A 23,197-nucleotide genomic window follows, 5' to 3' on the forward strand; every position below is an offset into this window, starting at 1 on the left:
AAACACAAGGATGCTTGTATCCCTCAACTTCCTGACTCATGTAAACTTACCCATGTAAAATGAAAGTAACCCTGATGCCTGCTGATCTCTGCCCTGCTCAGAACAAGGACTGGACATAGTTCACTTGAACCCAGAGTGAATCCAAGGGCTTGCTGGTTTGACTCAGTTTTTCTGAAATCTCAGGGACACAAAAGACTTCCTACAACTCTGCTTGTGTTGCTGGACTCTGCCATCTGCTAGTCCTACCCTTGCCTGATATGCCCCATCCAGTCCTTGGCATCAGAGTGGGTTCTGCAGCAGGTTTTCTACAAAACTGAGGCATCGTCAACACTGCAACAATCAGAACTGACACAGTGCCGATCGAAGACATCCCTGTGCAGCTCAACGATAATGCCGATCCAAGGTCCCTACAGCAAGGTTTGACTCTGACGCAGTGCAGATCCGAGGTCTCGACTGTGAAGCTCGACTTTGACACTTGAACCTGACTGCGTGAATTGGAACTGATACATCAGACTCTCAACATTGACACTTTGCTCCATCCTAGGTACTTTTTCAGTGGGAACTGAGCGAGTCTTGTACCCAGCCTGCCCTCCATCATGGTCGGCCTGAACTTTGGATATACCCCAGACACTGGTGACCTGTTACTGTGTGTGTGTGTGTGTCTGTCTGTCTGTGTGTTACACAAAGCCTCTTTAGATACTGCCATGTGCCAAGCTACCAGAGGGTAAGCACAGGTTATCTTTTAGTGTCCCTACCTGGGTGGGGCGCAAACCTCTGACAACTAGAGACCAATTTCTAACAGCAATGACTGGTAAAATATAGATCGTCCTGGGAAGAAAAGAGTGGCTGTTGCAAGGAAAAATTATAGTACCAATTTACATACCATTAAGAGTAATCAGGGTTCAAAATAGGGTCAACAAAATTTAGCCTACTAAAGAAAAAACTGTTTGTCATTAAGTTTTAGCAAAATAAAATTAAAACCACCATAAGGCAATGATAGATGTCACGGTGGTTCATAGGTGTAGACTGGAAATCAGTGAATAACACTGTCATAAATTTGTGTATTCATAAACATTATAATGACTTTTCACACTAAGGTTGCTTATCTAACTTTAGTTGGCAATGATTAAGTGTGCAAATGGGTGTGAAAGTGCCACACACAACCACATAATTTTAAGACCAAGTGTTGAGGTTATTACTCAACATGCAAAATGTGAAGAAAGAAGTAAAGGAAGAAAAGAAAGAGGAGTTGAATTTGAATACTAACTAGGGGTGGGTGAAGAATTCAGCTACCCCAGCTGAGTTCACGGAGCATAGAGTTCCGCTAAAACTCTGCAAACTGACACACAGCAGAGTGTTCTCTCATGTGCAGCTCGCCAATGGTAAGTTGGTGAGCGCTTGCAAGAGAAAAATCACACTAGACCTCCTCCCAGCAAAATTTCACAACGCGGGCCGGGCGGGGCAGGTTGCGACCTCTCGTGTTGAGAAATCTGCTGCTCCCGTTGAGGAAACTGCTGCTCGAGTACAATGTCTACTCGAGAGGAAAAAAGCAGCAGCACCCTCTGGCACAATGAGGTGTTCCGTTCGCACTGATTTTACAGGACTGGAAAAACTCCTGGTGATTAAAATCAGTGCGAGCAGCACGACTTAACAGACTGCACCACCGGCGGGACTCAACAGAGCGTGGCAGAGTTTTTCCTGCACTTTGGGGAGTTCTGTGGAGTAGAACACTGCAAACTCTGCCCATTCCTAATACAAACCATACTCCATACCCGTCAGATGTTTCACCAGTGGAAAATCACTTCAATGAGTAACTAACAATCACAACATAGGAAAATCAATAAAATGAGTAACTAACATAATCACAACATAACCCTATGATACCTAGAGTTGTTCATTATTTATGAACCAGACTTACATTTTGAAAGTGTTAAAAACCTTTGCCCTCAATATCAAAGTTTTGTGATTGACATGGAAAAAGAATAAGATGTTTCCGATCTTTGTTATCTCCAATATAATGAAGCAGTCTTTGCACAGGAATTCAAAACTCTTCATCCTTTCAGTTCCATTTTCACTACAGCTCACTCAGGCCATACATATTCAATACAGGACTAAGAAAGAAACTTCATCACTTTTTTGCCATACTTTGATTTGGCAAGACTGGTTAAAGCTTTGTTAAATACACTGCAAACATACTAATCCTTTTTAATTTAATTTATTTAATATCAATCTATACCAAATACAGCCTTTCTCATCCTTCATAATTGTTTTTCTACTAATATGTATTTTTATCAGAGCATCTTTCATTATTGAACATGATCCAATTATGGATACAATGATGAGTCTTGTTAATCTTAGGGATTGTCAAAAGCTGGTCTGAAGTAGATAACACGGTGTAAGCAGGCTGGGTGAGAGAGAGTGGCTCCTGGAGTATTTTAAAGCATTGTCCTTCTGGAGTTATACAGTTTTGAAATAAGTGAAGATGGTGGTTCAGATTGAGTTAAAATAATAGATTTGCAATAATTGAAGCATGAGCCTATAACCAAAAATAAGCTCTTGAAAAGCAGAGAATCAAAATGCAGAAGGATGAAAAGTAAGGACTGTTTTTACGATTTTTAAATAGAAACAATTGCTGAGATATTGGGAATTTATGGCACAAGGGAAAGTTTTAATGGGAGGAGAAAAGTATAAATTGCATACAGACTCAATGGGTTTAGCAGATGCGTAAGCTAGAGGTCTACAAATCAATAGACCAAATAGTGGAAGGCGCCCCAAAGATAAATCTTCCATCTGTTCAGCAGATGAATAGGTATAATAAGAGGACTTGTGACTTGTCATGGGACTTGTCAATAGGACTTGTCATCCAATCTCAGTATCTGAGCGTATATGTATAGCTCATTGAAGAGAGTCTGAAGGATTTAATGAACATGGCTGTTCAGCTGGCAAATATAAACTGAGTGGTTCTTGGAGAGGACCTCTTAGAGAGCCCCAAATGTCAGGCACTTGAATGAAGGTGAATATAAATTGATGGTTTGGAAATAACCTTCATAAAAGAAGTAAGCCAGTTAATAGGCTTTTCCTCTGATACTTCTCAACGCAGTCATGAAGCAACAGATACATGAGACGCAGTATCAAATTTAGCAAAGATATCCAGCAGAACTGTAGACTGTCTCTGCTCCAGAAAATTAATGCACACAATAATGCCACTGCGGTGCTATGGAAGGTCTGGCATGTCTTCTCAAAACCCAGTCACATTTTGGAATAGATGAAAGCATTGATCTGTGAATGTTTTCCCGACCATTGTGGCGAAGGATAATAAATAAATAAGGCAATAGTTGTCAAGAACCATCGTTTCTGAGTAAAGGTCTTTTAGGACTGGGACCACAAGATCCTTTTCATAAGAGGAAGATGCTGAAGTGATGCAGAAGGCTTGGCTGAGGAGCCTAAATGGGTTGAGAGCAGCTGGATTGGTTTCAAGGAGCATGATGGATGCAGAACAGTGTTGAGAGGTAATCCAGACGTAACATTCAGGCTTGCATTTTTGGTATGTTATGGTGAGAGAAAAGGGAATTCTAATGGAGTGGTACCACTTGGGTTAGGATTATATGGCACAGACAATTCTCTAATAAATCCATAACTCAGATAGCAAAGGAATACTTTAGAAATGTGATTGTGGTAATAAAACAAATGCTGCTAAAGACTCACAAGGAAACCAAGTATCAAGAGTGGGAGTACTGCAGGTAGCAGGTTAAGAAAACACTTTACCAAGTTTCCAATTTTTCCTAGAAGGGTTTTAAGTCTAAGGATGCAGGAGAAATAAAATCAAGGCTTGCAAATCGAATCCTTTTCTTATAGTTTTGAATGGCAATGTAGGGCACTTTAGACTTGTGAGACTAAGGAAACCATAAAGCTCACATAATAATGCAGAGAAGAGAAGTGCATTTTTTAAAGGTATAACTTTACCTAACTTACAGTGACCCAAGAGTTGAAAGTAGCGGACAATGTGATTGAGGTCTAGGAATAAATTAAAGCTAGCATCAGCCAACCTAAAAGAGAGGCAGTGTTTGAGTTTATGGCTTGAAAGGGGATTAATCTTAGATGCAAGTATTCTCATCAGAAACAATGTTTGACCACAAGATGGCTAGACCGAATGACCAATAAACAGTCACATTTGAAATGAAGCCACATGATATAAAAATACTAAATTAACAGTAAGTCTTACAGTGACAAACAGGCACTCTGTTTCCTACTCCAATTGTGACACAAAAAATATAAATGTTTTTAATGGGCAGGAGTTCAGGGTTACTACTCTAAATTAAATTGTGAAATATATCAATACAAAGAGCTCTCAGACGCAAAACGGATAGCGGGATGGAACAGAGGGGCATGAGCATTGTCTGAGACTGAGGCTGCCAAGTGAACCCAGCAGATGCTGCCTGGAACAGACACAAAACTGGAACTCAGATGCTAGTAACACAAGTGGCAGCTTCCCTTCCCAATGAACTGGGAGCAAACAAAAAACAAATTAATAGAAGAGTGTGAAGAAAAGCAACATAAAGGATAAGCTAAAAAAAAGAAAAGTACAAAGTGAATATTAAAACGAAGAATTAATATATTAACCTGGAAGGAGATGAAAATTAATTAATGGGCTATTAAGGGACCTTAATGCAATGCAGAATCTCATCTTGGCCCCTATTTTATGGGCTGTGATTAACAGAGGTAACCGCAAAGAGGATTTTATAGGTTTTATTATGGTCCGCCTGCACAGCCTCTCCAGAATAGCACTAACCACATCTCTTACAGACAGAGGCATCTCTCATGGCTAACACCAAACAGGAATTGGTACCCATTTTAATCTAACTTCACGTTCAGATTATTTTAGTGTGCCTAATGTGCAGCGGCGGCCTCTTCATTTGGGGTGGGAGCGCCACCCCCCTCCCACCACCCACAAATAAAGGTATTTTTAACCTGTTTTATTATCGTTTTAAATATCCCCATGGACCCATCCCAGGACTCTGGCAAGTCTTGGGGGGTCCAGGGAGTGTGACACTGTGGTGGGGGAGTGCTAGTGCATTCCCTTGTCCCTTCACTGTGCATGAGGTGCTTGACCGGCCGTTTCAGTCTGGTAACGCGCCATCCTATCTACATTACTTGTGGGCTGGCACATTGATCAGTTTCATGTTCAAGGTTTACTGTTGTCTCCAATGAGATATTATTGCCTACTTTGGAAACCTACATCTTGCCTTTGGCATACCTACATCAACTCAACTGTGCTCCAAAAATATACTAAAAAAAATGTACAGTTATAATGCTACACACTAGGTTTGATATCAATGTCCTACACCGTAACATCCAACTAATTATTAAAACAGAAATTGAAGGGACAAAATTAGTCACATATCTGATTTTTTGTTTTTGTATAAGATCAAACATGGGTATTTCACAATCTCCGTTCCAAACACTAAACTCTCAGTATTCTCTTCCATTTCTTCACACACCACCATGCATTTTGCTCTTCCTAGTGTTTTCCAAAGTGCCTATACTTTCACAGTCCCCACGTTTCTTACCAATATTAGTCTATGCCTTCCTGTCAACAGCCAGTGCATAATGGACATTGTTTTTTTGTCCATTATCCCCTCATTACTAGAATTTCCTCGTTCCCATCACCAGAAAATAGGTTTATAAAACTAATTTCCGCACAGCTCGGATAAACACCTTTAAGTACTCAGACTGAGTCCCTTTTGCTACCACTGTCACCTGATATGTGCAGGGGGGGGGGAAACTAAAGGGGAGTAAATGCATTTCCCAGTTTTGCTCCATAAGAACGTTTTCAAAAGCAAAAACCTTTCAGTGGAATTACACCAAACTCGCATTAAAGTCGAACATTGCTCAGAGGAGTGCCTTTGCTTTGCTTGTTTTGGTGTAAATATGTTCAGCAGTTTTTTAAATTTTAGGTTTTGAAAAATGTGCCCGACTGTGATCAAAGATTATAAATTTATAGATTCCTTGACTATTGAAAATGTGTTTTATTTGTATACACTAGAGAGTTGGTGAATTTGCAAGAAAATAGGCAAACACTCCACATGTTTAGCTTCCTCTTTGTGTTTTTAATTTCATGGAGATCCTTCACATGTTGGGGAGCACCTGTTGCTCGGGGTATTATAATGCAGTCACCATGGGACCAGCAGCACCAAGAGACTGATACATGAAGGAATGAAAGTAATAAAAAAATGTAAACAACTTAATAAGTGACGGGTAGTAAAAAAATAGGATTTTCTAATTACTCTGGCATGCTTTCTTTCCCTAATTCACATGAAATATGTCAGTCAATTAGAATATTTAGTTTTCTTTTGGTAATCAAAGTTTCGTGCATATTCATAAAGGGAAGTCTAAGATAAAAGCAGGGAAATTCTTTTCATGTGCTAACTATGCTTTTTTTCTCCAGTGGACAGTAAAGATTCTTATAGGAGTTAAACGGAGAAACACAACTTTCTGCCTCATACACTTTATTTTCATCTCTCTCCTGACAAAACGTAGCACACTACACCCAAACCAGATGAATCTTTTATTTTTTTCCAATGTTTCATGATGATTCTTCAAACACGGTCAAAAGATATTGCCCATGTGTATGAATCTATCTATCTATCTATCTATCTATCTATCTATCTATCTATCTATCTATCTATCTATCTATCTATCTATCTATCTATCTATCTATCTATCTATCTATCTATCTATCTATCTATCTATCTATCTATCTATCTATCTATCTATCTATCTCTCCATCCATCTATCTATCTATCTATCTATCTATCTATCTATCTATCTATCTATCTATCTATCTATCTATCTATCTATCTATCTATCTATCTATCTATCTATCTATCTATCTATCTATCTATCTCTCCATCCATCTATCTATCTATCTATCTATCTATCTATCTATCTATCTATCTATCTATCTTTCTGTCTATTCTCCATCCATCTCTCCATCTACCTCTCCATCTACCTCTCCATCTACCTCTCCATCTATCTCTCCATCTAGCTCTCTATCTATCTATCTATCTATCTATCTATCTATCTATCTATCTATCTATCTATCTATCTATCTATCTATCTATCTATCTATCTATCTATCCATCTATCCATCTATCCATCTATCCATCTATCTATCTATCTATCTATCTATCTATCTATCTATCTATCTATCTATCTATCTATCTATCTATCTATCTATCTATCTATCTGTCTGTCTGTCTGTCTGTCTGTCTGTCTGTCTGTCTGTCTGTCTGTCTGTCTGTCTGTCTGTCTCTCATCTGTCTCTCCATATGTCTCTCCATATGTCTCTCCATATGTCTCTCCTTTTGTCTACCGACAGGGGCATAGCTTCGAGGGTGTTAGGGATGGTACACCCCCCTAAAAATGCATTCTGTTGTAAATAGTGGAGTATAAGTTCTTTCAATCGGGTATGGTGAAGTGTCTGTCCTATTTAACCTGTGATTTTTACATGCCCATGCTGACAAAAACACACACACTCTCTCTCTCCTCTCTGTTTTGAAGGACCCAAAAAATGGTAATTAGTTTGAAGAATGCTGTGTTTTAAAGCTCCCTAACAATATGCCCTCCTAATTGTTTCCACTGCCCCTTCGGCCCCCCTATGTCCTGCTTCTCATATGTTGTGTTTTAACAAGATATGCCAGTGTGATTGTTGAGACATCTTAAGCTCGTATCCCCCCATTTTATTGACCAACTACGCTCCTGTCTATCAATTGATCAGTCGATCAATCTACCTATTGATCTATCGATCCAGCTACACACAAAACTGGCACCCAGCTGAAGCACAACTGTATTGACTGTTATTAGCAATGGTATATTGACAACAGTAATTTACGTAAATGGGTCGCGACACTGCTCGTCATGCTGCAAATAACCCCAAAGGATTCTGGATAGTGTAGTGGCTACGGTGAGTACGCCTACGCCACGAGTATATAGAAATATAATGCCATCCCTGGACACGTGTTTCGAGGTAATTGCCTCTCGTCAGCAGGGAGCAGGTAGGTATGCGGGGTGCCGATGACTGCCATATATATAGGTAAAATACCTTCCAAGGCGCGCAGGTGCAGACACCGGGCTCGTCAGCCAAAGTCGCTCGAATGAGCTATTAGTAATTTACGTAAATGGGTCGCGACACTGCTCGTCATGCTGCAAATAACCCCAAAGGATTCTGGATAGTGTAGTGGCTACGGTGAGTACGCCTACGCCACGAGTATATAGAAATATAATGCCATCCCTGGACACGTGTTTCGAGGTAATTGCCTCTCGTCAGCAGGGAGCAGGTAGGTATGCGGGGTGCCGATGACTGCCATATATATAGGTAAAATACCTTCCAAGGCGCGCAGGTGCAGACACCGGGCTCGTCAGCCAAAGTCGCTCGAATGAGCTATTAGTAATTTACGTAAATGGGTCGCGACACTGCTCGTCATGCTGCAAATAACCCCAAAGGATTCTGGATAGTGTAGTGGCTACGGTGAGTACGCCTACGCCACGAGTATATAGAAATATAATGCCATCCCTGGACACGTGTTTCGAGGTAATTGCCTCTCGTCAGCAGGGAGCAGGTAGGTATGCGGGGTGCCGATGACTGCCATATATATAGGTAAAATACCTTCCAAGGCGCGCAGGTGCAGACACCGGGCTCGTCAGCCAAAGTCGCTCGAATGAGCTATTAGTAATTTACGTAAATGGGTCGCGACACTGCTCGTCATGCTGCAAATAACCCCAAAGGATTCTGGATAGTGTAGTGGCTACGGTGAGTACGCCTACGCCACGAGTATATAGAAATATAATGCCACTACATTATCCAGAATTCTTTGGGGCTATTTGCTAGTATGACGAGCAGTGTCGCGACCCACTACGTAAACTATTTAAAGCTCTTTCGAGCGACTTTGGGCTGACGAGCCTGGTGTCTGCACCTGCGCGCCTTGAAAGGTACTTTACCTATATATTTTGGCAGTCTACTTGGCACCCCGCATACCTACCTGCTCCCTGCTGACGAGAGGCAATTACCTCGAAACACGTGTCCAGGGATGGCATTATTTCACATACTCGTGGCAAAGGCGTACTCACCGCTGCCACTACATTATCCAGAATTCTTTGGGGCTATTTGCTAGTATGACGAGCAGTGTCGCGACCCACTACGTAAACTATTTAAAGCTCTTTCGAGCGACTTTGGGCTGACGAGCCTGGTGTCTGCACCTGCGCGCCTTGAAAGGTACTTTACCTATATATTTTGGCAGTCTACTTGGCACCCCGCATACCTACCTGCTCCCTGCTGACGAGAGGCAATTACCTCGAAACACGTGTCCAGGGATGGCATTATTTCACATACTCGTGGCAAAGGCGTACTCACCGCTGCCACTACATTATCCAGAATTCTTTGGGGCTATTTGCTAGTATGACGAGCAGTGTCGCGACCCACTACGTAAACTATTTAAAGCTCTTTCGAGCGACTTTGGGCTGACGAGCCTGGTGTCTGCACCTGCGCGCCTTGAAAGGTACTTTACCTATATATTTTGGCAGTCTACTTGGCACCCCGCATACCTACCTGCTCCCTGCTGACGAGAGGCAATTACCTCGAAACACGTGTCCAGGGATGGCATTATTTCACATACTCGTGGCAAAGGCGTACTCACCGCTGCCACTACATTATCCAGAATTCTTTGGGGCTATTTGCTAGTATGACGAGCAGTGTCGCGACCCACTACGTAAACTATTTAAAGCTCTTTCGAGCGACTTTGGGCTGACGAGCCTGGTGTCTGCACCTGCGCGCCTTGAAAGGTACTTTACCTATATATTTTGGCAGTCTACTTGGCACCCCGCATACCTACCTGCTCCCTGCTGACGAGAGGCAATTACCTCGAAACACGTGTCCAGGGATGGCATTATTTCACATACTCGTGGCAAAGGCGTACTCACCGCTGCCACTACATTATCCAGAATTCTTTGGGGCTATTTGCTAGTATGACGAGCAGTGTCGCGACCCACTACGTAAACTATTTAAAGCTCTTTCGAGCGACTTTGGGCTGACGAGCCTGGTGTCTGCACCTGCGCGCCTTGAAAGGTACTTTACCTATATATTTTGGCAGTCTACTTGGCACCCCGCATACCTACCTGCTCCCTGCTGACGAGAGGCAATTACCTCGAAACACGTGTCCAGGGATGGCATTATTTCACATACTCGTGGCAAAGGCGTACTCACCGCTGCCACTACATTATCCAGAATTCTTTGGGGCTATTTGCTAGTATGACGAGCAGTGTCGCGACCCACTACGTAAACTATTTAAAGCTCTTTCGAGCGACTTTGGGCTGACGAGCCTGGTGTCTGCACCTGCGCGCCTTGAAAGGTACTTTACCTATATATTTTGGCAGTCTACTTGGCACCCCGCATACCTACCTGCTCCCTGCTGACGAGAGGCAATTACCTCGAAACACGTGTCCAGGGATGGCATTATTTCACATACTCGTGGCAAAGGCGTACTCACCGCTGCCACTACATTATCCAGAATTCTTTGGGGCTATTTGCTAGTATGACGAGCAGTGTCGCGACCCACTACGTAAACTATTTAAAGCTCTTTCGAGCGACTTTGGGCTGACGAGCCTGGTGTCTGCACCTGCGCGCCTTGAAAGGTACTTTACCTATATATTTTGGCAGTCTACTTGGCACCCCGCATACCTACCTGCTCCCTGCTGACGAGAGGCAATTACCTCGAAACACGTGTCCAGGGATGGCATTATTTCACATACTCGTGGCAAAGGCGTACTCACCGCTGCCACTACATTATCCAGAATTCTTTGGGGCTATTTGCTAGTATGACGAGCAGTGTCGCGACCCACTACGTAAACTATTTAAAGCTCTTTCGAGCGACTTTGGGCTGACGAGCCTGGTGTCTGCACCTGCGCGCCTTGAAAGGTACTTTACCTATATATTTTGGCAGTCTACTTGGCACCCCGCATACCTACCTGCTCCCTGCTGACGAGAGGCAATTACCTCGAAACACGTGTCCAGGGATGGCATTATTTCACATACTCGTGGCAAAGGCGTACTCACCGCTGCCACTACATTATCCAGAATTCTTTGGGGCTATTTGCTAGTATGACGAGCAGTGTCGCGACCCACTACGTAAACTATTTAAAGCTCTTTCGAGCGACTTTGGGCTGACGAGCCTGGTGTCTGCACCTGCGCGCCTTGAAAGGTACTTTACCTATATATTTTGGCAGTCTACTTGGCACCCCGCATACCTACCTGCTCCCTGCTGACGAGAGGCAATTACCTCGAAACACGTGTCCAGGGATGGCATTATTTCACATACTCGTGGCAAAGGCGTACTCACCGCTGCCACTACATTATCCAGAATTCTTTGGGGCTATTTGCTAGTATGACGAGCAGTGTCGCGACCCACTACGTAAACTATTTAAAGCTCTTTCGAGCGACTTTGGGCTGACGAGCCTGGTGTCTGCACCTGCGCGCCTTGAAAGGTACTTTACCTATATATTTTGGCAGTCTACTTGGCACCCCGCATACCTACCTGCTCCCTGCTGACGAGAGGCAATTACCTCGAAACACGTGTCCAGGGATGGCATTATTTCACATACTCGTGGCAAAGGCGTACTCACCGCTGCCACTACATTATCCAGAATTCTTTGGGGCTATTTGCTAGTATGACGAGCAGTGTCGCGACCCACTACGTAAACTATTTAAAGCTCTTTCGAGCGACTTTGGGCTGACGAGCCTGGTGTCTGCACCTGCGCGCCTTGAAAGGTACTTTACCTATATATTTTGGCAGTCTACTTGGCACCCCGCATACCTACCTGCTCCCTGCTGACGAGAGGCAATTACCTCGAAACACGTGTCCAGGGATGGCATTATTTCACATACTCGTGGCAAAGGCGTACTCACCGCTGCCACTACATTATCCAGAATTCTTTGGGGCTATTTGCTAGTATGACGAGCAGTGTCGCGACCCACTACGTAAACTATTTAAAGCTCTTTCGAGCGACTTTGGGCTGACGAGCCTGGTGTCTGCACCTGCGCGCCTTGAAAGGTACTTTACCTATATATTTTGGCAGTCTACTTGGCACCCCGCATACCTACCTGCTCCCTGCTGACGAGAGGCAATTACCTCGAAACACGTGTCCAGGGATGGCATTATTTCACATACTCGTGGCAAAGGCGTACTCACCGCTGCCACTACATTATCCAGAATTCTTTGGGGCTATTTGCTAGTATGACGAGCAGTGTCGCGACCCACTACGTAAACTATTTAAAGCTCTTTCGAGCGACTTTGGGCTGACGAGCCTGGTGTCTGCACCTGCGCGCCTTGAAAGGTACTTTACCTATATATTTTGGCAGTCTACTTGGCACCCCGCATACCTACCTGCTCCCTGCTGACGAGAGGCAATTACCTCGAAACACGTGTCCAGGGATGGCATTATTTCACATACTCGTGGCAAAGGCGTACTCACCGCTGCCACTACATTATCCAGAATTCTTTGGGGCTATTTGCTAGTATGACGAGCAGTGTCGCGACCCACTACGTAAACTATATTGACAACAGCACTAGGGCTGGAGCACGGCAACACGCAACAATAGTGAAGTAGATAACAAGGTACACCATTGTCAGAGGACATGGAGTGGCACTTCTCAGAGACATCGACCCTTGACAAATGAATGACTAAAGTGTGGTGTTCCCACAAGGTTCCCGGGTTTGGAGAATAAAATATAAAACTCGGATGCTACAGGTGAGTGTGCCCACGGTGAACAAGTAAGGTTTAATTAACGACCCCCAAAAGATTGGTCAGACTGTGACTATAAATATTACAATTATCACGAGGGATCTATACCTTGAAGAAGGCCAGTGACCCAGAAGGGCAACCACAATTGGCTGAAACATACACCCTCGTTAATTTTAATCCTGCCATGGGGACCAATAAATAAAGGAGTTAGAACGGCACCTCCTTAGGTAGTTTTATCTCACATTTTTCTCTGCATGAGTGATCCCTCACTAGAGAAACTTTTCCTTTCTTCTTCTTCTTTATCAAAAAAATCTGCGCTCCACCCAGAGTGTTGGTCGGCACCTGGTTGCCGTTAGCAGCCCTATGATGAAGCATGCCACTACATGAGGGCGGTATTAAAAATTGTAATGATTTCCCCTTCTATTTCTTAACCCTAACCCCTTTTTCTATTACATAATTAGGATAGAGGCACGGAGAGAGTGAATAACTACAGGGTCTCTGCCATAGCTATTTTTTAATCCTTCTCTTTTTGTGAGTTTAGATGCTTTCATGGGGGAGCTAGAGGAGGCTCACTCTCTAATCTCATTTTGTGGCTTTTGGTTTACACCATTTAATGCTACTATTACTAACCCCCTCATCATATTTGCTCCTATGTTTTTGTTTAATGCAAAAAGATGGGGATTGATTGAGATGCTGACGTGTTGTCTCCTCTCCCATCCACCGGCGAGTGGTTAAGGATTTTTTGTAAAATAAACTTCCTGTCAAGAAGGAACATTATATTGGGGAATTGTTCCAATGCATGCAACACTATAGTTGTTTGAGAGCTATTTTCCAAAACAGATACCAGTGGACCATAAAGAGGAATATTAAGGAGAAAAGGTCCTTGCAAGCACATCCTCCACGAGATGATTGTATATTTCTGTCGGGGACTTAAGACATCTAAGCCAAAATTCATCCCATCCTAATCTATCTTTTACACTGGATTAGGCAAGGATAATGCCACACAAAGGCGTTTAAGTGAAGAAGATCACGTGGAAATGATGACATAACCAACTTGAGTGCCGGATATGCTGTTGCTCATCAGAACTTGTAAAACACACAATTTATTGTCAAATCTAAACTAAAAATTGTGTCATGTTTCATTCTCTTAAACGCCACTAAAGGTAATACACACGTTGAACGCAGTCATTCGCTGTGAAGTGCTATTGCTTTTCTCAACGTTTCCTAACTTCTGAGTTCTTTAACCATTCCTGGGTCGAGTTTCAGTTCTTTTTGGGCTTTTGTAACAGGCAGCAAGTGAAAAAACATTGTGCATATTGATGTCCCAACGATGTCATCGATGTCAGTGGCGGTGCAGGGTTGTCAATACACTGTCAATCGGGTGGACAGGACCTCTTCTTTTTGGCGGATGCCCAGCATCTGCCAAACTCTGAATGGTGCCCACGATGATCATAACACTCTGACGCGGGCAGTGCTGCAGTAAACTAAGTGCTGCGTATGTCTTGTGAATCTGTTCTGCATCTTAAACAGGACTACTTACATGTGGACTATCTAATGCTCGGGCCTGCCTTTGACTCAGTTCCCATGTGGGCTCACATGGAGCCCTCACTCACTCTGCACCCAGACTGTTCAACTGCGACCAATCACGTGGAAATTATGAAACAACCAAAGTGAGTGGCAAATATGCCACTGCTCATCAAAACCTTTTTTAAACAGTTAAAAAACACAATTTATAATTTGTCAAATTTGCACTAAAACTCGTGTCATTTTTCAATCTCTTAAGACTAAAGGTAACACAAAAATGGAATGTAAGACATTCACTTTGAGCTGTTATTGCCTTTCTCAAAGTGTCTTAAGGTCTGAGTTCTTAAACCATGTCCGGCTCTGGTTTCAGTTTTTTGGGTTTGTGTAACAGGCAGCAAGTGAAAGGACTGTGCCTATGGTTGGCCATAAATACTGGAGCCCGAGGCCCTCCTCGTGAGCAGCAACAGTGGGGCCTTGGTTAGGGGTTTGAACATGCGATACCCTGAGATCCTCTTCAGATGCAGGCATCTTCAGGACACCTCACAGGGTAGTAGTGGCCTACACCGCTTTCGTATCCTCAACCACAGCCAACAATCCCAGTCACACAACATTCTCTCATTCAACAATTCTGTGAAATCACAGCCACTTCAAGAGAAGGCACCATTAAAAGGTAGCTTCAGACAACCCCATTCAGTATAATTTAACCACACACATGAAATACTGTCCAATAAACATTCACAGTAGTGAATATACGCGCTAGAATATCCCAGACAAAGGCAGAATATGAAGTAAAGCATCCTACAGCCACATTTCTAGAATGAACATCTGTGACAGAAACGTTGTATGAAAATATGCAGGGTTACAAGCAGAGAAGTTTTAAGGCATGGGCAAAGTGGGCTCTGTCCCAGGGTCCCAGCCTTTCAGGGGGCCCCCAGATAGAGCCAGCTCTATTCTCCAGAGAGTCTAGGCCTGATAACCTTTTATCATTTTTAAACATGCTGTTTTAAATACTGTTTTCTTTAAGTCTATTTTTTATGTGAACATTAGGGGAGAGGAGATGGCCTAACGGCTAGGGCGCTCAACCTCGAACCTGGGGAACTGGGTTCGAGTCTCAGTAATGACGCTATGAACATCGTGTGATTCTGGCAAAATCACTTAATCTCCCTGTGCCTAACAAAAAATGAATGTGTGTCCTCATGTAACGTAACTGGTGCTATGTAAAGCGCTCTGATACCTGATTGGATTTGGGTCAAGTTATAAAAAACAATGCAACAAAAAAAAAAATGTGGGTGATGTGTAAGAGTCTATTACAGAGAATTTGCAGATAAATGTTGTGTTTATGCTTCATGCAACATCCATAATAAATAGGGGTTCTTTTGGATCAAAACAGGACCTCACATATGAGAAATGGGAGGGTGTCACAGAGATTATTTACAGTAATATTAGTGAGGTGCGCTGTGTTACAATATGGAAAACACACATCACCATCCCTGAATATTAGGTGGAAAAACATATAAAATATGGACCAGTGTGCCTGTACACTACAGTGACCTGGACAAAGAGGGCATGAAAAAAATGAAACTGTATCATAAATTCAAAGCTGTTCTGAACAGGGGCTCCCAAAATACGTTTGGCACAGGGTCCTCAAAATCCATAAAATGTCCCTGGTTACAAGTGAATAAATTGAAACTGAATTGAAGCTTACCTCCTCTCTTATTAAGCTTGGCATAGCCCGGAGCATAGATGGTAGACATTCTTGAAGAGCTGCTGAATGAAGAGTGCGGTAATCCAGACACTAACTGCTCCTCGCATTTTTCTGTAAAAAAAGAAGATAGCAAGGAGAAGATAAGTTACCTGTAATGACATTTCTCAAACACCTAAAAGCACTTTCATGCAACCCAAGGAGAGTTTAGTTCGTCTATAAAATGTTCTATTTTATGTATTTCAGAATTGCAAAGGATAGCTGGAATAAGAGTCAATTGATATTCTGTTTAATCAAAAATCACTCAGGATGACATGCCTAGCTATTTCGCAAACTCCTAATCCAAATATCTCTTGCAACTGTTCAAACACCATCAGGTTGCCGTGTAAACATAAATTGACTACATTAAAACAAAATTCCCATAGATTGCTGAAAAAGACTGCATATATTAGGTGCTAATGCTTCAGACACTCTTGTAACACTCTTATGAAATCATATACTTTCTGGAGATCATGAATCAGACCATCGAAAAATTCAACATAAACATCGACTGGAAAGTCCTCATAGCTAGACGTCTTCCCTTTAAACACAATTATAATAGAATCTCTCATTGCTTGGACTTTTATCTCAGCTAATCTTAGACCTTCCTGCTATTTAGGTTTTGGCATATTGGTAGAATATAGGAGCCAGTTTATATGTACAGGTGGGCGTAAGTCGCATAATTCAGTGTAGCATAATCACGTGTAATTATATAAGAACTCTGTGCTATTTTGCGCATAATTACATGAGAAGAATACTTCCACATTTATTGCCATTTCTTACTACATGAAATGCCCCTACATTCAAAATGGGTGTCAGAATGTATTTTCTGCTAAGAAATAGCACTTAAATGCAACAGAACATGAATAGCGAGCATGAGCAGCTGCTTGTGTTTGCTAAATGTGCTCTTGGAGTAGGATTATTCATATCCTCATTGTGTGCTACAGAATAGAACAATTTGAATAAAGCATATTGTAAAGGCGCTGCATAAATATTATTCTTTTTCCTTGTTTTATATGTAACAAAACAGCTTTTTTGCTTCACAAATATGTAATAACTCTTTATTCATCAATTTGTATTAATCTGTATAACAACAATTTCTCCATATTTCGCCCACTTTCCCAATCCTGCTTTCTCATCTTGGTCAGGGCGATTCACCTTTTAGAGTGTAGATTTAGTCAATGTTAGCAAATCTTTAGTATCCTGAGTTAAGGGAAATCTCAATTCTGCTTTCTGTAGTGCCTTTCAAAGCTCATTCTGTTTATTATGTCTTTGATTTTCACTGTGGTGCAAATAATTATTTTGACCCTTAAATAAGCATTGAAAGCATCCCACCTACATTGTCATATTAATGACCATCGCACTATATTAAATAATTTTTCTCAACAGTCTTTAACCAAACCTTCAATAAATGTTCTTTTATTTTACTGGTTTTCATATGGTTAAGAACCACTAAAATATTGACTGACAATTCAACATGAAGGTAAGTATATTTAGGTAAGTATAACTCCACATATATATATCTTGACAATAGATATATCTTCAAGGTACACATATGTCACATGAGTTCTGTAGAAGTTAATATTAGTAAATCAACACTTAATGATATATTCCTACTTCACGATATTATGGTTGCTGATATTTTAGCCACAATATTTCTACATCAACATTCTTGTATGTGATATTCTGACATGCAAGCTTTAATACATTACAATGTAGTATGTTTGATCCCATTATCAGTTTGAGTCAAGCTTGTGGAGATGTTACATAGGATAAAAAAAAGGGGGCAGCTACCCTTCTATTGTTTCACCCTCGATGAGAGGAAGTGGAAGGTGCACTTCATGATGGATCAAATTTGGTGGTCATTTAACCAACGAACATGGCATTGTTTAGGCTGTCAGATTTGGGTAAGCCTGTTGAATGTCAGAGAATGCCCCTTTTAAGCAGAAACACAATTGAAGCAATAATGGCTCTGTAATGAAATATTTTTTTAAATCCCACACACTCGGGGGACATAATCCCAGTGGATCAGCAACAGTTTATAGATTCTGGATGTGGACCACCATTTTGGGAGTTAGTTTTCATGACCCACATTTAAATTGCAGTTCTATTATGCTACCAAGGTATCTTGGACATGCCACCATAGACTTATTCCACTGAACAGTTTACACCATGCAGGTTGGAGACTCTTGGATGAAAAGGCGTCCTACATTGGTGCTTATTTAAAAATATTGTGAGGAAGCTGTCACTTGTGTAGCAAAGGTGATGCTTCGATTATTGCAACAGTTTTACAAATAGACCACAGAGCCTCATTCTAAGGCAAGCTCAATACCAGACACAAATTGGTATAGACCAGAGAAACAACGGCGGACCCTTGATTCCACACCTCACACTAGTTTCAATTCGTGTTGTTCCTGCGCAGCTCACCCCAACGCCGGCAGTTGCTTGCCGCCTCAGTGCTCTAGATCCAAAGTTGTAATTAACAAGATGGGGGTGCGCCAGGTCATGAAGTCCAGTAGTCAGATAGTAGTATAAAAATAATTCTTTATTTCAAATTCTTAAGTCAGTGATACGAAAAGCTCAGCCAACGTGTTTCATTCCCTCACGGGGAACTTCGTCAGGGCAAGAAAGTCACAGTTTGATTGTGCTAGTTCGGATAGCCGAAGTGTTGGTTATGTTGTGGTAGGTACCGCGGGTACTTCCCGAAGTGATTCCAGAGCATCACAACTTGTGTATAAAAACCTATTGAAGATCAGTAATAGTAATCAAGCGTGCCTATTTTAGTCCAGTATATTGTGCTGGAACAAACCGGAAAGGATACAGGTATGATAAATCCTGCATGACGTCTGATGGAGGTTACGATCAGACAAAATGTTGCAATGGTCTTTTCATGCATGATTGTGGTAAATGCACCAATAGCTTGTTTTCTTCCCACTTCTAGGATGCACAGATTCAAAACGAGACATTTACTCAAAGATTTACACCCAGTTTTACCCGAGAAAAAAATATAGTTACAGAAAATCTTCCCAGTGCGCAATTTAGGACTCTGGAATGATTCTTAACACAGGAGCAAGGGGAGCAGGCACCCAAATTTGGATTAGTGGATGACCTATAATTTCTACACACCAGATTCCTATCTTTGTAACTCTGATGACCAACAATTTGTAAAACAGGCTTAACATCTATTCTAAAGAACGCAATATTGGTGGGAAGAGAAAATATTGCATTTCTTACACATTTACCATAAATTTCCTCAGGGCTCATAGATAATTAAAAACTGTTTCTAAAACATGAAATTCTTTCTATATCGATTGTGAGCATTATTCTTTTTCATCTGATTTGATACCTTCATCAATTGACAGGTGGATTTTACACTTTTATTTTCTAAGGGTTATCCTAACCAGTAGTACTTCATTGCTTTCCATTACTTGCTATCTGTATCAAGTTCTCTCTATAAATATGAGTAAAGTAAGCCACCCTTTCAGAGTGAACGCCAAATCCTCGGACTAAAAACAGACATGGATAAACACAGCCTCCAATTCAGATAAAAATCAGACAGAACTACCAGTGGCATAGGAAAGGGGGTGCGGGTGGTGCGGGCTGCCCCGGGTGTCATCCCTGAGGGGGGTGACAAAATGGCAAAAATATGTGTTTTAGACACATATTTTTGCCATTTTGTCTAGCCGGGGGTGACAAGAAATTTTCCGCACTGGGTACCACCTGACCTTGCTACGCCACTGAGAACTACACGGGATCCATTGAGAAATGGTCAGTACAAGTGCACTCCTTTAAAGTGTCAGGCACTGGTGAGGTTTAAATCTCACATTAGATCTAGAGTGCATTCCCACAGCCCACTTCTTCATGTACAGATGTAAAGGGCAATGCCTTCCAAAGACAATGAAGGCAACGTTAAAAATGAAGTATTATCGGCTGCAATGGTGTGAAAAAATAGTTTAATGATGGGGTGACGGTGTAATTGTTCTCATGGCTGGGAGATAGATCAACTAAAGGAGAGGAGTTATCAATGTTCATCAGAAAAATGTGAATGGCTTAATAGTAAATCGGGGTAATTCTAGTGAGGTGCAAAGATTAAATTGCAGTAGGCAAATTAATGAAGTGTAGCAATGCCATGATTTTTCTTTAATTGTGGTTGATTTTATTTTAGTCTTTTTAATAATCTATAAAATGCTACGTTTCTGAAATAAAAAAATAAATTGTGAAAAAAGTCAGTGCTGTAACGTAGACAGGCAGCAAATTGTCTGAAAATGATGGCGTCACCTATCCCAGGCACCATAAAACGAACCTGACATACTGGATGGATGAGAAAGTCTCCGCCTGTTTCAGTCACCTATATATGTATCCATATATGTAATATAAACATATACATTAGATACACTAAATAAATATAAGTGATGGAAACAGGCAAAAGAATAATTTATCAGTTCAGTATTTTAGCAGAGTTTGTGCTCAGTGAAGTAATGTGGATACAGTGAATAGCCTGACAATAATCATATATAGCAAAAGACACGCAATTGATGGACGGAATGTAGAACAAATCAAAACATTCACCACCAGGCAAGAGGTGAGACGTGGGTCCTGGGCTCACTGTGCCACTGGAATCATCCTGGCTCATGAGGGGTGAAACCCCGAAACCAGTCTGAGGATTTTTGTAACCGATCCAGGGAGGACCTGGCTCGGCAATTCGGGCTGGACTGTTCCCATGAGGCACAGGGTCAAGACTGATTTGCATATGGCCAGGTCTAAACTGGGGTGGCATGGTGAGCAAAAGAATGACGGATGTAACCCAGATCTCTTGACTGGGGATGAATGTTTTGATCTGTTCTGCATTCCGTCCATCAATTGTGTGATATATATATATATATTCACTTAAAAAAACCATAGGTTTCACACACGTTATAGTTAGAAATTAGCATTTAAAAAGCCCTGCAAATTCACTTAAAAAACCATAGGTTTCACACATGTTATACTTAGCTGGACATTTCACTCGTAAAAAACCATTGAAATTCCCCCGTTATAGTTAGTTCAGATAACTATAACTCGCGCGACCGCAATCCACTGCTGATGACGTCACATATTACATCACTCATGACATGGTCAGTGACATCACTCATAACATCACTGATGACATCACTGATGACATCATCCTTGTGATAGAGTGGCGATCGCGTGAGTTATAGTTATCTGAACTAACTATAACGGGGGAATTTCAATGGTTTTTTACGAGTGAAATGTCCAGCTAACTATAACATGTGTGAAACCTATGGTTTTTTAAGTGAACCTGCAAGGTTTTTTAAATGCTAATTCCTAACTATAACGTGTGTGGAACCTATGGTTTTTTAAGTGAATTTGTAAGGTTTTTTAAATGCTAATTTATGTATGTATTATTATATTTTTTATATATTTATTTTACAATAAACTACCTATGTATATAGTTATAGATTGACTGTATCCTGTAATATGGAATGGCTCAGCTCTTTTTTTTTGAATTTGGATAAAGTTGAACAGCATAGTTAATATCTTCTATAAACTTATAAACAGTTTAAAATGTTTTTGTTTTTTTAAAGTTTTTTTCACGGTGCGCGCACCCCGCGATTTTTTGAAAAAAAAATCAAAGGTTTTTTTCACCCTTCGGGGTCCTTCAGGGACCCCCTGACAAAGGCTAGGGGGTCAGGAACTCTCTACCCTGCCCCCTTTTCACGTTCTCCACCTTTCTTTTTCACTGTCACACACTAAATGGCGGCCGACACTTCCTGATTTCGACCGATTCGAATGTTGAATGACATGTAACCACCAATCAGAATTACGCTCGCGCACGTTATGGTGCACGCACCGTGCGCGCATATACATATTTATGTACATTTAACTGCAATTTTCTCAGGAACTACTGAACAGATTGACACCATATATGCAAAAGGCACATGCCTGACCTGAGGACTACCTCTTTGCCAAATTTCAAGTAATTCTGTTCAGCCGTTCGGGCTGTACCTTCGACTAAAGGTCCTATGGGAAAATGCATGGGGAAAACGTGTTTTGGGACCCCCCTTTTTTCTCAGCCCCCGCTTGACGAATCACCCCGAGACTTTCAGGGTAGGGGCTGAGCGGAGCGCCCCATTAGTTTTGAAAATTTCGTGAGGATTCGTCAACCGGCGCCAAAGTTATTCAAAATAGAATTTCCAGATTTCCTATGGGAACTCGGTCCTAACTATAACTATCTACTGGCGACCGCCAGTAGATAATATTATATATATTTATTTAATGATTGTCATCAGACTATTCACTGTGTCCACATTATTGCACTGAGAACCTTTTTTCGCAAAGTATTGATTGATTTCATAAACACAGTATTTTATTGATCGATACAAAGAAAGGTTTGCCCCCATGGTGTCCACCCAGTTTCAATTTCTTCAAAATTGCAATTAACTTATGAGGAATATTCACCATACCTCTTTGAGTGATATGCTTAATTACAAGTAACATGTAAAATAATTTCTGTGGAGGAATATTGTCGTTTACTCTGTAGATTTGTGAATGGCATAGGTATATGTTGGCTGCAATTAATAATGTTACATATTCCCCAGAGACTTGGGGCGTTTGTGCACGTGTGCGACTGTATCCTGAGTGGCTACCTGGCTGGCTATCGCTCTTTGTGCCCATTATAATTGACATCTGCTTCAGGGATAGTTATCTTTCAGAATGAGCTCTAATGCTATCCTTAGTCGAGAGCATCCTTGCCTCACCCTGGTACCCTAGGATCCTGCGCACGACAAGGGACCATGCAATCAAAGCAGGTTTGAGCTCACATACCTCTTTAATGATAAAGATCCTGAATGCATGATAAGGGTCGATAGAGATAAATAGACAACACGCGGTGTGCCCTGAAGCTTTTTCGCTCAGTGTCCCCGACGACTAAAGGTTGGTACATCCAATGCATTACTTTTCTTTCTAACAAGCCTTTAGTATACAACAGCAATCCAAATGCCTCTCTTTGTGTTACGCATATGATATAAATTGAAGTTATTCAAGCAAAAAATAAATGGGAACGGCAGATCAAATTATGTCTAAAGGCAATTTCTGTTTTTTTTCACACCGCGCCAAGTTATTCGTTCATCGTAACCTTCC

General features: G+C 41.6%; 1 protein-coding gene across 1 annotated transcript in view; it reads right to left on the bottom strand.

Annotated features, from left to right (window-relative positions):
- Nucleotides 1-23,197, bottom strand: part of CNTNAP2 (contactin associated protein 2) — a 2,761,105-nt gene that overhangs the window by 2,143,153 nt on the left and 594,755 nt on the right. The window contains exon 2 of the mRNA XM_085631546.1: nucleotides 16,022-16,132. Coding sequence (XP_085487672.1) covers nucleotides 16,022-16,132 — 111 coding nt within the window. The remainder of the gene's footprint in view (nucleotides 1-16,021; nucleotides 16,133-23,197) is intronic.

This window comes from Triturus cristatus, chromosome 10, assembly GCF_964204655.1.
Source record: "Triturus cristatus chromosome 10, aTriCri1.1, whole genome shotgun sequence".
NCBI lineage: Eukaryota > Metazoa > Chordata > Amphibia > Caudata > Salamandridae > Triturus > Triturus cristatus.